This window comes from Nycticebus coucang, chromosome 22 (assembly GCF_027406575.1).
Source record: "Nycticebus coucang isolate mNycCou1 chromosome 22, mNycCou1.pri, whole genome shotgun sequence".
Lineage (NCBI taxonomy): Eukaryota > Metazoa > Chordata > Mammalia > Primates > Lorisidae > Nycticebus > Nycticebus coucang.
In genome coordinates, this window is record NC_069801.1 from 39,377,365 (window position 1) to 39,392,276 (window position 14,912).

At 53.0% G+C, this 14,912-nt stretch overlaps 1 protein-coding gene across 19 annotated transcripts in view; it reads left to right on the plus strand.

Moving 5' to 3' along the window:
- PTPRF (protein tyrosine phosphatase receptor type F) overlaps positions 1-14,912 on the plus strand; it is a 92,644-nt gene that overhangs the window by 39,361 nt on the left and 38,371 nt on the right. For 8 of the 19 annotated variants that reach the window (XM_053575893.1, XM_053575898.1, XM_053575907.1 and 5 more), the window contains exons 6-8: positions 518-706; positions 6,895-6,912; positions 10,120-10,242. In XM_053575893.1, coding sequence (XP_053431868.1) covers positions 518-706; positions 6,895-6,912; positions 10,120-10,242 — 330 coding nt within the window. The remainder of the gene's footprint in view (positions 1-517; positions 707-6,894; positions 6,913-10,119; positions 10,243-14,912) is intronic. The other 11 variants (XM_053575897.1, XM_053575902.1, XM_053575899.1 and 8 more) reach the window with 3 other exon arrangements.

The following is a 14,912-nucleotide window of genomic DNA, read 5'->3' on the forward strand; positions in this document are numbered from 1 at the left end:
TCTCAAGCACTGCTTCTCAGACCTGGAAATCCCCTGACAGGGCTGGGGTGGGCCCCACTGCAGCTATTGACCCTGCCAAAGGGACTCAGGACCCTGGTTCTTTATGTGTTTAGAAGTCAGGGATGGGGGGCTGCACCTGTGGCTCAGTGAGTAGGGCGCCAGCCCTATATACGGAGTGTGGTGGGTTCAAACCCAGCCCCGGCCAAACTGCAACCAAAAAATAGCCGGGCATTGTGGTGGGCGCCTGTAGTCCCAGCTGCTCGGGAGGCCGAGGCAAGAGAATCACATAAGCCCAAGAGCTGGAGGTTGCTGTGAGCCGTGTGACGCCACGGCACTCTACTGAGGGCAGTAAAGTGAGACTCTGTCTCCACAAAAAAAAAAAAAAAAGGCAGGGATGGAAGAGAAAAGAGTCTTGAAGGCCCCAACCAACCTGGGAGTCAAGGGAAGTTACCCACAAAGGAGTCCTAGTGGACAGGCAGGGCCAGTCCTAATGCACACATCTGCTCTTTGTCTGCAGAGGAACAGCTGCCTCCCGGGTTCCCTTCTATCGACATGGGGCCTCAGCTGAAGGTGGTAGAGAAGGCACGCACAGCCACCATGCTGTGTGCTGCAGGTGGAAATCCAGACCCTGAGATTTCTTGGTTCAAGGACTTCCTCCCCGTGGACCCTGCCACAAGCAATGGCCGCATCAAGCAGCTGCGTTCAGGTGAGCAAAGAATAGGGGTCAAGGGGCTGAGCAGACATCAGAAAGGTGTCTTGCCAGATCCCAGCACAGCCTACCCTCTTGGGCGGGATAGCTGGGGCTAAGCAGAAGGCCCGAAGAGGAGTGAATTGGATCTTACTACAGGCCTGCCTGGCTCAGGGAAGAGAATGTGGCAGCAACAGCTTGTCATCAGCTATGAATTTAGCTTCCTAGGATTGTCACACTCCAGACTTTGGGCCATTCCTGCTCCTTAAAGCACATATGACATGCCCAACATGGCAGGCTTTGTGAAGGTACTCTGTGGGTGTTCATCTTCCCCCTTCCCTGTAGACTGGCCTGAGACAGGGCATGGATGATGCTTCTCTTTCCTTCTTCAGATGGCAGGGTTTAGAGAAAAAAGGCCAAAGATGCCTGATTCATCAGGCTTCAAAAGGTTGGACCTCAGGGTCCGGAGCCAGGGGAATTTGCTGCTGTCCCTCAGCCACCTGTCTCCTCTAGATGTGTCAGTTGAGCCAGCTGGGAGCCCTGGGCACAAGGATGCTATCATGACCCCGTGGGAGGCATCACCCTGTTGATCAATCCACCTATGAGACTCTGCTAGGATAATTGATTCAGTTTTTGTGGGAACAGAGCAGTCAGGAAAGAAGTCTCGGAATCAGCTTAGCTCCATCCTGCATCTGCTGCCAGCACAGCCTGGACCAACAGACCTTGCTCCAGAAACCCTCCGGTTAGCCATGGGATGGTGGGCCCTGGGCAAGATGGCCAGCACTGTCTGGGATCTCTGCTGCTTGACTACTGTGATGGCAACACTGAAAGGGAGGACAGGACTTTTACCCCTTTCTGGAACCTGAGGGTTCAGAGGTGCCGTGCCTCTCCCTGAGGTGTCAACCCCTCTATACCAACTCCTGCCCAGTGCATGCCCTCTCCATGCCTAGGGGAAGAAGGGAGAGATGAGCCGCCCAACAGAGCAGGACTCTGGCCCCAACTATTGCCGCCTGAGACAGCTCACGAAGTGTTAGCTCATTTAATTTAATTAAAACTCAACAAGATGGAGGCAGCTGTAGCACAGTTAATTAAAACAGCCATAATCAAGGCAGGAAACATTCCGGGAATGTTTGTGGCCGCTGCACCGGCATGACTGGCTTCTCTGCGTTTCGTCACGTTTCCTCTAGGCAGGCTCCCCAAATGGTCAGATGGAGCTCCCCACAGGCTAGATGCCTCCCTGGAACAGCATGGACTATCTGGCAACAGTTTTGAGAAAGCTTATGCGTGCATTTGCTCATCTAGTATTTACATTACACAGTGCCCAGCTCTGTGCCACCCTTTGCCTGCCCATCACTCCACTGGATGCTGCTCAGGCCTTGTCCCCCTTGTCCCCTCAGTGGCCAACATCTCTCCTTCCTTCTCAACCTTCCCTTCCACTTCCTCCCAGCCTTCCAGGGCTCTGCCTCTTACAACTTCCTTCTTACTTCTCTGGGAGCCCTGCATTGCCCCAGAGGCACAGCTGCCCCAGGAGAGCGCCAGGAGAGCGCTCATCCCCTTCTAGAACCCTCACTGCCATCTCCTCACCTGCAGCTCCTGCTTCAGTCTCTGTAGTCCAAACATCTTGCCTGAGCACTAGACCCAGAAATCAGTCTGCTTTCTAGCTGTCACCTTGACGAGGGTGAATGATGACCTTCTTCCCAGGTAGTCATGCTCTTCTCTGGCTGACCCTCTCTCCTTGAGTGAGGGTCTCCAACCTGAATCCTGGGAGACACCCCAATTCCTACTCCAATAAGGAACCAAGTTCTCTTGGTTTGTCACCCATGTGGTTCTTTTATTGGTCCCTTTTTCTCCTTCCACTGTCTTGGTCCTATCCTTGCACCAGACACTATTCTCCTGGTCTCTGGGGTCTTCCCAAGAATCTGCCCCCCAGCAGCTGTCATTTTCTTCGGTGTCCTTCCTATGCTCTGACCAGCTCAGTGGCATCTCCTTGCCTGCCTTGTCAAGTGCTTGCTCCTAAACAAGGCATATGGAACCCTTCTTGATCTTCCCCTGCCCAAGTCCCCATCTTTTTCTCATCAGGCCTTAGCTTACCACTTGCTCTCTGGCCTCAGTTATGTAACTTCTTTGAGTGTCACTTTCCTCATCTTTGAAAAGGAGTTACAGGAAAGAGCAAGACAACACAATTGGAGCTTGAGTTTGCTCCTGGCCTATGGTAAGGGCTCCATGGAGAGAGCTTTTCCTAGTTCCTGCCGCTCCCCTACTCACACTGAGCCTTGCCCATCCTTGCCCACTTCCTCACCTCCACTTGCCTCTGGCTCCTCCACTTGGAAGCTTCACCCTTCTCAGCCTCTGGCTACTTCTTTGACACTATCCTGCTCTATGCTGTCACCGTATGCCTCCAGTTCTGCTTTCCTGGGCTCATACTCCTTGCAGGGAGTCCAGCTGTAGGACAGATCTCACTGAGCTGGTGAATTGAATGATTTCATGAACTCTGCCTTTGGAATTTATCCCTGCAGATCATGACTGTACTAATGTCCGCTCCTCCTGCTTTCTAGGTCCAGGAAGACATCTCTGACCTTTCCTGCCACCTGGAAGTCCCCGCCCCCTGCAGTAACAACAGAATCTCCTCCCCCATCCCTCCCTGACTTGGCCTATGACCCTGGGCCCCAGTAGCTACCCTACCTATTACCATTTAGAATAGTTCTGAAGCTAGTCCATGCACATTTATAGGGACAGCCCTTCATGGAATGGACTTAGGCCCTCAAGCACTCAGCTGTATACAGGGACCATCACAGTTCACGCATCACCAACAGTTCACAAAGTGCTTTCCTGCCTTTTGTTGCAGCTGATTCTTCTGCATCCCTGTGAAGTAGGACAGGCTGTAATTACTGTGTCTGAGTTAAGGGAGTCATTTGGGGTCACACATGGAGACTCTGGGCCTCAGAGCTCCCCTTTGGGGTCACCACAGGCCTTTCTAGCATCACATATACCAAACCTGGGGGCCTGAGGAGCAGCTGGACCCCACTAGGGTTTCAATGCTGCACAGGGTCAGCCTCTCCAGACACCAGTACCCAGAACTCCTGGCATCTGTGACTGAGCCACAGAATGTCTATCTAGGGTGTGGCCCCTAGAGCAGGAGCTAGACAAGAGGTACTGGCAGCACGCCCTGCCCAGTTGTGGGCTGTGCCTGGCAGGCACTTTTCTCACTGCCATGACGTGCCATGCTGCCATAACCACCTCCTGGAGAATTCAAACTTGAGACCAGGGTAGACCCAAGAAGAGCAGGAATAAGGTTGGGTAATAGAAATGGGGCTGTGAGGGGCGGCGCCTGTGGCTCAGTCGGTAAGGCGCTGGCCCCATATACCGAGGGTGGCGGGTTCAAACCCGGCCCCGGCTGAACTGCAACCAAAAAATAGCCGGGTGTTGTGGCAGGCGCCTATAGTCCCAGCTACTCGGGAGGCTGAGGCAAGAGAATCGCTTAAGCCCAGGAGTTGGAGGTTGCTGTGAGCTGTATGATGCCATGGCACTCTACCAAGGGCCATAAAGTGAAACTCTGTCTCTACAAAAAAAAGAAATGGGGCTGTGAGCAGGCAGGTGGCGTCCCACAGCCATCAGGGACTGACCTCCAAGTGAGGCTCAGAGCTGTTGCTGGGTCCTGAGAGAAGGTGTGGGGCTTGTAAGCTCTGGCAAGTCTGCACACCCTGAGGAGGCTTCCTGTGCTCCTGCTATGGCGTAATGTGTGAACCGCCATCCCTAGTGCCATAGAGGATAACCTGACTCACTGCATCCACAAGCTTGTCTTGGGAGTAGTCTTCTCTATCCCTTAACAAGTCTGAGCCAAGGCTCGGTGCCTGTGGCTCAAGTGGCTAAGGCGCCAGGCACATACACCTAAGCTGGCGGGTTAGAATCCAGCCCAGGCCCACCAAACAACAATGATGGCTGCAACCAAAAAATAGCCAGGCATTGTGGCAGGCACCTGTAGTCCCAGCTACTTGGGAGGCGGAGGCAAGAGAACCGCTTGAGCCCAGGAGTTGGAGGTTGCTGTGAGCTGTGATGCCACAGCACTCTCCCGATGGCGACAGCTTGAGGCTCAAAAAAAAAAAAAAAAACACCAAGTCTAAGCCAAGATTCAGGGGTCTCAAAAAGAGATGGCAGCATCTGGTTGTAGGAAGAGGCCCACTGGCCTCAGTAGGTGGGATACACAGGCTCAGCAGCCCCCTACTTCACTGGCTGTCCCAGCTCTGCCTGGGAGAACTGACCTACTCCAGGCTGTTACCCTGTCAGCTGGGTCTGCAGGACAGCCTGGCACCAGTACAGGGTCACAGTCTCCCTTTGCCCTGAGCTTATTGGCACCTCTTAGGCCCAGGCACACCCCAGGGGATATTGATGCTTAGGTCCCCTCAGTCCCTCACACCCATCTTGTAAAATGAGAAAGGCAAATTCTTCTCAATTTGGTGGGTAAATTACTTTTCTGACAGGGCCAGAGATATGTTTTGGAAGAGCTGTGGATAGGAGTAAGGGGTCCCGGACACTCCTGGACCATGTGTATTACCACACCCCATTCCCTAGGTTCTGGCTTAGAATACAGGAGGACCTCAGTCACTGTCAGTTTGTCAGTTTCGAGAACTCTAATTATAAATGTCAAAGGACCTCAAAGAGCTTTCGTTTGTGTGTGTTATAACCTATTGATTAGATACTAAGTTCGAGGAAATTTTAAATATTTATTAACCCGTTTGAAAATAGTTAAAAACTCAGTATGTATTAACGTAAATAACATTTTAAAATGAAAAACAATTGTATTTTTGAAAACAAAAATGTTAGTGAGAGGCACAGCACTATTTTATACTTTCATAAAAATCTCTTCCATTTGGGGCCTAGTAGAAGGCAGCTGGATTCTGCTTCTGCCTCTTGTGACATCAGACATCATGGATCCACTTTATGTTTGTGAGACAAAGACAGTGAATATGGCAAACAATTTCTTAGTGTAATGGAAATGATTCTGACCTGTGGAAGGGCCTTGGGGACCCCTAAAAGTTCTGGGGTGACACTGGGAGAATCACTATGCTGATTCTTCCCAGATCCTTTATGCATGTCCCAGGTTGCAGCAGCTGCCTTTTCCTTCTCCCAGCCTCTGCATCTGCAGAACTGCCAGCCTCATCCGATGGGAAGGCTGTGGGCTGGCTAAGCCTGGTCCCTTCCTGCCACCTTCTTACAAGCTATGTGACCTTGGGCTTTGGGCAAGTCCCTGAGTGTTTCTCAGCCTCTATTTCCTCATTTGTGCACAGAGACGGAGAATTCCTCCAGGTAATGGTATCACCTTTGACGAGAGTGAGCAGTGTTGGTTTCTCTGCTTACTTCCTGTCCCCTAGAAGGGGTAGGTAGAGCTGGACCTGGGCTCCTCACTCCTGGGTGAGGCAATGATCACAGGGAGCCTGAGCCTCAGAGGAGGTACTTGTGGAAAAAGGAACCTCCCCAGACCTCATAATAGGCCTGGATTTGGAGGGTGAATGCCTGGCCTCTGGGCTGCCAACCCCCAGGGTTGTGAGGCACTGCACAGGCAAGGGTGGGCCAGTAGATTCTGCCCCTTGCCAGTTAGGCCAAGAGGAAGCTCAGTAGTCCTCCAGTTTAGCAGGGTTGAGTGGGCCTTATAGTGAGTCAGACAGTGGGTTGTGAGTTTACCATGGCCTGCTGCCTCTGCCGAGGGGCTGGGCTATTATAGGAGACATGGTCTGGTGGTAGCCCATGGCAAGCCTTCCATTTAGCCTCTCCCCTGCCTGGCTTTAATGTTCTGCTTTGTTTTGGTAAGTGCCTGGTTTCAGAATCTTACCCACATGTGGGATTTGGTTGGTCCTACAGGGTGAAGTTGCTGCCTCTTTCTTCACTTTCCTGTTCCATTTGCCCCAGCCAGTGGGTCTGTAGGAGCCCTGTCTCACCTTCCTAATTCCCAGCTCCCCTACCCCTGGTCAGTTCACCCAGCCTCCAGCAGTGCCAATGACGTGGGACATAGCCTTGCCCACACTCAGCCTGGCTCTGGCTGGCACTTGTTCACACATCACCTGTGTCAGCCTAACTCAGGCCTCAAGTTCTACACGTATTTAAGGCCCTTCCTCGTGTTTTATTTTATCTGATTTGGCTTTCTGTGGCTTTCCTTTCTTTTGTACTAATGCTTCTTTCTGATCTTATTTGCATTCAAATTACCTCGCCAGGTGGTTCACCAATCAGAGGTAAGAATGCTGTCCGTGCATCTCACCATGCCACGCCACTGCTGTCACCTCCACTCCATGCCGTCCAGTCCGTCACCTCCCCATGCCCATCCCTACCTTTCCAGCTCTTCATCTCCAGCTCTGGCCCCCAATACCACTGGCCACCACACACATCCACTCTGCGTCATCCCTTCCTGTGGACTCATTCATTGCAAGTCTGAGTTGTGGAAATACTCGCTGAGCCCTGCCTGGGATGGCAAGCCCTGCTGCCCAGGCCTTCCTGGCTCCCCTGCCTAAGGGACCCTGTCCACTCGTGCAGTGACCTCAGCCTGTCCCCAGGCTGCTGTGTATGGGGGAGCTTCCTGTGAGGTTGGGGAACATGACCAGGCCTTGCCTTTCTTCCTCAGACCCTCCTTTTTCTTGGGAACCTTATCGCTTGGCCTTCTCTTTAATACCCTTGGTTCTGTGCTGCAGTGGATAGAGGGTCATTCCTTAAATCCCTTCAGCCCATCAGGGAGGGGGAATCTAAGTGCTGGGTGACAACAGGGAAATAAACAGGCTCATGCATACCTGGCTCACCTGACCTGTCTGCTTGGAGTCCTGCCAGGCAGCCATCACACAGCAGGGCCCTGCAGCTCGAGGTTAAAATACAGACTTTGAACTTAGAAAGATCCAGGTTTAAATTTGATTTACACCCTGTGTCATCTGCAGAAACTTAGTTCATGTCTTTACTTTGGAGCAGGGTCATGAGGACTAAAGGAGAGGAGGAGAATGTGTACAATGTCTGGCACAGAGCAGACACCCTGTGAAATGGTGGTTTTCTGTTGTGTTTTATTTTGAGACGGAGTCTCTGTTGCCCAGGCTGGAATTTACTGTGGCCACAGCCTAGCTCATAGCAACCTCAAACTCCTGGGTTCAAGCAGTCCTCCTGCCTCAGCCTCCTGAGTAGCTGAGACTGCAGAAGCCCATCAAAATGCCCTGCTAATTTTTTCTATTTTTAGTAGAGATAGAATTTCTTGCTCAGATTGGTCTCAAATACCTGAGTTCAAAGGATTCTCCCATCTCAGCCTCTCAGAGTGCTAGGATTACAGACACAAGCCACTGTGCCCAGCCAGTGATTTTCTGTTTTTATTCACATCATTTTGTCTTTGCCCCTCTCAGTGTCCATGAGCACCTTTGGACTCTCAGAGTTCAGGGCCAGAGTTTTATTCTGTCTCAGGACAGAAGATGGGGTTGTGAAAAGCAGCTGCCTTTGGGCGGCGCCTGTGGCTCAAGGAGTAGGGCGCCGGTCCCATATGCCAGAGGTGGCTGGTTCAAACCTAGCCCCGGCCAAAAACCACAAGAAAAGAAAAGAAAAGCAGCTGCCTCCCTGTGGGATGTCTTGCCCAATACCCTATGGATGGGCATTCCTCACCTAGCATCCGTCTAGATCTCCCCACCTGTTCACCCAGCACGTGCTCGCTCTGCTGTCCCTTCTCCTGGGTCTTGGTGTTGATTCCAGATTTGGGGGGTTTAGTGTGCAGATAGGTACAGGTCTGTGTTGGGTCCCCAGACCAGCCTTTGGCGCTGGTTACAGGGGAGCCTTCTGTTCCCACAGAAAAAAATCTTACCTAAGCACCTCTTTCTGGTGTTTGTGGCACCAGCCATCTCTGCCAAGCCAAACTTAGGGCAGCCCCTGCCAGTCAGGGGCCTGACCCTTCATACACACTTGTCTGAATGAACATTTTCTGTAACAATGTCCATCCATTCCATAAACATGACCTGTTGGATGACTGTCAGGACTGTTCTTGCAGGAGATGGGTATTTGGCATGTGCCCTTGCCCCTGACCCTCCCTGGTGCCTAGTGGGGAGGGCAAAGGCCAGGGCCGTAGAGATAGGCCAGACCTTCATCTTTCCCATTGGTGGCTTCCCCTCTCTTTTTACCCCCAGCCCCTCCACACACATGCACACACCACCACCACCACCCCCCCGTTAGGTGGTGGAAGAGCAATGCCAGGCAGGAAGGGGCTATGGCTTAGACGACCCCTCCCTCCCAGTGGTCCTCCCATCAAGCTAGAACTGTGAGCATGGTTAGTAACTCCTCTGGCTCCTGTCCAGTCAGGGGGGCCTGGCAGGTTCTTTCTGTGTCCTACATGGGTGTGATTGTCGGTTAGCCTGGGCCCAGGAGAAGTAGGGACTGTAAGGGTCAGGCCTTTGTTCTATGCAGGAGGTGGTTCTCTGTCAGACCATGTGCTGTGGTGGTTATTAACTGTCTATTAGACAGTCCTGTGTGGGTGTAATTGTCTGTTGGATTGTTCCAGGGAGGGTGTGTTGCCTGTGCCTGGGGGTATGACTGTCATAGACAGCTTGCCCATGTGCTTTCACAAGCAGTTTTTTCAAATGTCTGTCACTGGGGCTTGGGGCAGGCCAATCCCCTCTGTCTTGGGCTCCTCCATATAGTCCTGGCCCCAAGCCCAAGTGATTTCCACTTTCTGTGAAGGTCCTTTTGCTTCCCACCTCCTAATCCTGACTCCTATCTGTCCGTCTGAGGCCAGAGCAGCCCCTCAGGGCAGTGGCCCGAGTGGGAGCTACAGCCTCCATTAGCCTCCTGAATTATGCAGGAGCCGTGGTGGGTCGAAGCACTTGAGTAGGACCAGACCGAGGAGAGGAGCCCGGAATGGGTGGAGCCAGTGGGGTGGGCGTTGGAGTAGGAGAGGAGGATGGATGTTGGAGCAGAGGCTGCTGGGCTCCACGCCCCCGGTGTAAGACTCTTCCTGTGGGCAGCAGATTCCCAGGCTCTTGCCTGAGAAGGGCCATCACACTTGCCAGCCTACATACAGGCCAGCCCCAGGACACCCCCACACCTAGCTCTTAGTTGTCTGGTGGGGCTATGTGGCCAGAACACTAATGGGGATGTTCACTAGCAAACAGGCTCCAGTACTGATATGGGTGTGGTGGACACTCAGTAGAGTTAGGGGCTGAGGTACAGCCCCTGGCACAGCAAAGATAGGCCTAACTAGACTGTAGGGTGCCATGGGATTGTGCTCCAAAGCGCAACCCTGAGATCTAGCCAGGAAGCCACTGGACTCATCAGGAGAGCTTCTCGGAAGCAGCATAGGTGCCAAGGGGTGGCCCAGATGAGCTGCAACTTCTGGTCAACATAAGCCACAGATGCTATCAAAACCCTCCTTATATTCAGGCCACACTCGACCTGGGCCTTGCCTGACCTCTCCCTTTGTGTCCCCACAGGGGCTTTGCAGATTGAGAGCAGTGAAGAATCAGACCAAGGCAAGTACGAGTGTGTGGCGACCAACTCTGCAGGCACACGCTACTCAGCCCCTGCGAACCTGTATGTGCGAGGTAAGGACTGGGGTGGTACCTGCCTCCTGTCCCCATGGAGCTAAGGTGCACCAGCTGGGCATGCTTCCAGTGCCCTCAGTGCAGACACCAAGCCCAGTCTCTCCTCCTTCCCACCTCTTTCTGCAGCAATGACAGCAGCAGCAGCTCCCACGGAGCAGACTCCTAGTGCCCACCCTGCCTGCCACTGTTTTGCCTTCTTTCCTTTCAGGCCCTCAGGGAAGCAGCCACTCTCGGTAGTATTTGTATCTCTTATAGGTCCTGCTGCTCGGGCCCAGGGCCCCATGGGAGTTTGGAGCCTTCCAAGCAATTTCTCATATATGCATGTACATGCGTGTGTGCAGACACACAACATTTATGCACACTTGGCCTCCTTTTTCTCCAGTACATCCTCCTGCCTGCCCTAGCACTGTGGGCTCCATGACCTCAGGAATGGACTGGGCCAGGTGAACCTGTCCTCTGTCTATGTCTGCCTGGGGCCTTCCCAGAGGAGCCAGCTGTGCTCTGCCACCAGCCAGAAAGAACCCTTGTGTTCTGCTATATAAGCCCCTATGGGTATGTTGCCTGGGGTGAGCACTTAGTGTATTCTAGGTTTCCCTTGCTTGCACTAAGTACATAGCATGCTTTTCAGAAGTGCAGGTGCCCAGCAGAGAGAATCTTGGGACTGATTTGGGGTGTCCAGTCTCTGCTGTGCTCACAACCCAAACCTGGTCACCTTGCCCTTTCCTTGAGAATATGCTGGGTCTGATGTGCATAGTGCCAATGCGGAGGGAGCCTGGGGTCCCTCCTACTTTCACTGTCCCCTCACTTAGCCCTCTTACACAGATGGATACTTAAACCATCTCTACCCAGGGGATTTGTAAAGGAAAGTGGATGCACCTTCATTGCAGTGATGATTTCATCACACTAAGTGCCCAGTATGGCTTTGTGAGGGGTGTCATCTGACTATCCACCCTGTGTACAAGCCAGGGCAATAGCAGTGGCCTATCTCACTCTTCAGGGCCATGTGAGTTACCGGGGAACTGGGGTATGTCACGGCACAAGGTAGGTCCAGTCAGGCCAGAGGCTGCTAGCCCATTTGGTGACCAGTTAAGCATCAGAGGAGCTATTTGTGATGAATAAATTGTGCTTCAGAGACAGTTGAGGATGCTTCCTAAGAGTCAGAGGCATGGTGTGGGAAGTCGCTCCCACCTGGCCTCATCAGGTGTCTTATGCAGGATCAGTTGAACTGACCTGCGGCCCATCTTCAGGAACAAAATCGGAATAGGGAGGCAGGAGCCAGAGAACTTCCCAGACGGCTGAGAGGAGTAGATTTGTAAACAGCACAGCCTTCACCCCACACTGTTCCAGGCAGAGCATCTGACAGGCTTGGAGCTGACGAGTTCAATCCAAGGGAAGAACAGCTGGATTGACCCTTCTCAGAGACCTGCCTCCTCAACCATCCTGAATGCAGTGCTTTCTGGACTAAGGGTTGAGAGTGTAACAGTCCCAGGCCTCATCATGGAAGCCTTTGTCTACATGTTGCTGCACCAGGGAGAGGCCCACTAGAGCCTCTGTAAACACCAAGCAAGCTTCATGGGCATGATTTTTGGGTAGAGCTACAGGCAGGGGTCTCTTTGGAGACAGGCTGAGCTTGTCTGCTGTAGCTGGCAACTCAGGTATTGACCAGGGATATCTTACATTGAGCCCCTTAGAGGATCCCTGTCTATGGGGCTCATTGTCCACAAGTGGGGGACTCAGACAAGGACCCGGACTAGCCACACCCATTCCACACCCACCAGATCTTCCTGAACCCACCTTCCTGGCTCCATTCTCATATTCTTTTGGCAGGGAAGGTGGGAGTTGCATTAGTGACAGCCCCACTTTGCTAAGGACTCTTAATGGCCAACCTGGCTTCTATTGTCCTTCACACACACGTGTACGTTTCCGTGGGTCCTGATGTCTGAGGACTACTCCTAAACCTCTGTCCCCAGGACACCTGCGTCATATTTAGGCCCCATCAAATCTATCCCTGTGCTCCTTTGCCAAGAACAACCTGCCCTACAGACCCAGGACAGGCCCTGCTGCCCTACTGTCTGAACTTCTGCACACCTGAAAAGCACAACCCCCACCTGTCCTCATCTCATCCCTGGCAAAGTCCTTTGCCTTCTGCCACCAGCAGTGAAGGGGTCTTCAGCTCCAACTCTAGAACAGTCCATACAGGGCTGGCCACCAGCTCTGTATCCTGACCCCTAGTTACAGGTGGATACCCATGGTGGAACCCCAGTGCCACCTTGCCTGCTAGACTGGGCCCTATCCGTCTGTCTCATTGCAACATTGAGGCTTCCTTCAATAGCAGGCTCCTGTTCCCTCCAGAGGAAGGGGGCTCCCTCTGGGCTCCAGCTATGTCAGGGCCTTAGCCTCAGCCTCTGAGTTGGTGTGGGCTGTAGCCCGAGGTTTCTTAACCTCGGCACTAGTGATATTTCTGGACTAGTGATTCTTAGTTGTAGGGCTGTTCTGTGTGTTGTAGGGTGTGTAGCAATATCCCTAGCCCACTAGATGCCAGTAGTACCCCCTAATCAAACCAACTTAGATAACCAAAAGTATCTCCAGACATTTCCACTTGTTGCCTGGGGTGGGGGTGGGGGATAGGCCAGTTGAGAACCAGTGCTCTGGGTGACGGTCTCCTACTGCCAGTGTTGCTGTCCATCTCTGATGCTCCTCACCGCATCCACTGGCCCCAAGGCCTTGTCTCCTCTTCAGACTTAGCTTCAATGTCACCCCAACATCCCTCTTCTGTGTCCCCAAACTCTCAGGGCTCCCACTATCTTCTTGAGGCCATGCAGCAGCTGTGTTTAATGGGATGGTATGTATAAAAGACCAGTACGGGGCAGTGCCTGTGGCTCAGTGGGTAGGGCGCCGGCCCTATATGTCAAGGGTAGGGGGTTCGAACCCAGCTCCAGCCAAACTGCAAAACAAAAAAATAGCTGGGCATTGTGGCAGGCGCCTGTAGTCCCAGCTACTTAGGAGGCTGAGGCAAGAAAACTAAGCCCAAGAGCTAGAGGTTGCTGTGAGCTGTGACACCACGGCGCGCTACTGAGGGTGACAAAATAAGACTCTGTCTCTTAAAAAAAAAAAAAAACACCAGTATGGTGCCAGGCATAGGGGCACTTGCTAGTCAGTAGCCACTGCAGCTGTCCGCGCAGCCTGTGGGGTGATGTATTATCCAGTTTCATCTGACTTTCTTCACAGTTGCCTGCAGCTCCACCCACGGTCTAGCAGGCCCAGGCAAGCTGGGTGAGCTAGCCTCTTTCTCCTGTCACCATCTGAATCCATCCCTGAGTGACTCATTCTCTCCTTCCTTCCACAGCTCTCAGGGTGTATAACCGCTGGGGCCAGGATGGAGTCTTGCCCTTGGTGGAGCCTGGCCTATCTGCACCAAGTTCCTAATGTCCCCCCTTCTCTGCAGGGACCTGGCTGCTGAACCATCTAAAATGGGGATGATGCCTCCTAGCCTTTCTCCCACAGGCACCCAGATGTGCTCCTCACGCTGTGTTGTGCAACATAGGGCTTCCTCATGATGGTGGGGTTCTAGTGGCTGTGTACTTTGATGGGTTTGTGGGCTTGTTGGGCCCTGACCTCAGAGCCCAGTCCATTAGGTCTGTCTGAGCTGTGGGGTACGTGTGAGGCATGGGGGCCTGCCTTTGCCCCACTTCCACCCCTCCTGATCCCGCCCTCGGCATCTCTGGCACCTGCCAGTGGGCCCCGCCCTGTCCACTGTGTCCTCCATGAGTCCTGAGTCTTTTGTGAGTGGTGTGGTCCGTGTGCACGTGTGTGTGCGAGGGGACAAAGGAGTCTTGTCTCATCTCCGTGCTGTGTGGGCAGATGAAGGTTGGCCTGTTTTTACTCTCTCTGTGTTTCTCCTTGTCTTTTTTTTATTCCCTCCTCATCCTCATCGCACTCTGCCATCAACCCAAACTCTCATCTCTCAGATCAGCGAGAAGGTTGGTCCTTTTCACTTCTTTATTCATCTACAGCTCGCCTGTCGATGGGATGCACCCGTCGATGGGATGTGCCCGTCAGTAGGAATCAACGGGCTTGGTTAGCTCCCACAGGCTCACTCCAGCCACGCCTGCCTGCCAGTCTTCGTTGTTTGGGCTGGTGGGCAGGCCCCTTGCTCTGCATGTTTCTGCTGCTTGGGTCCCTGATACACCATGTATCTGCATGTCTCCACGTCTCCACGTCTCCACAGCCGGGCTCCCCTCAGGGGTAGTTGGGTGGGCATGGTGCATGGCATGGAGCTGTACCCCACCTCTGTTCCCAGGCCAGGCCAGCTGTCTATTCCAGGTGGAGCTCAGGAATGGTTGGGGAGTTGTTGAAGTGGTAGTACTTTCTCTGCCTGTGGGGTCTTTCACAGCCCCTGTCATCTAGAGACTACATTTGTCTGAGCTCAGCATAAACCACTGGAACTTAAGGGAAAAGGCTAAAATCCTGCAGCACAGGACAAAAGTCCTGCCGTATATACCCTGTCTTAGAGGCCCGCAGAGTCCCTACCAGAGATAAATGGGGGAGCCAGCTCTGGTCTGCCTCAGGGAGCTCAGTGTCCATGGCAGTGTGAGTGGCATCATTGTGGCCACTGAGGACGTCTGCATTGTCATCTTTCCCCTCTCCAGTAGATCTAAATTAAGATCTTCCTACCTACCCAG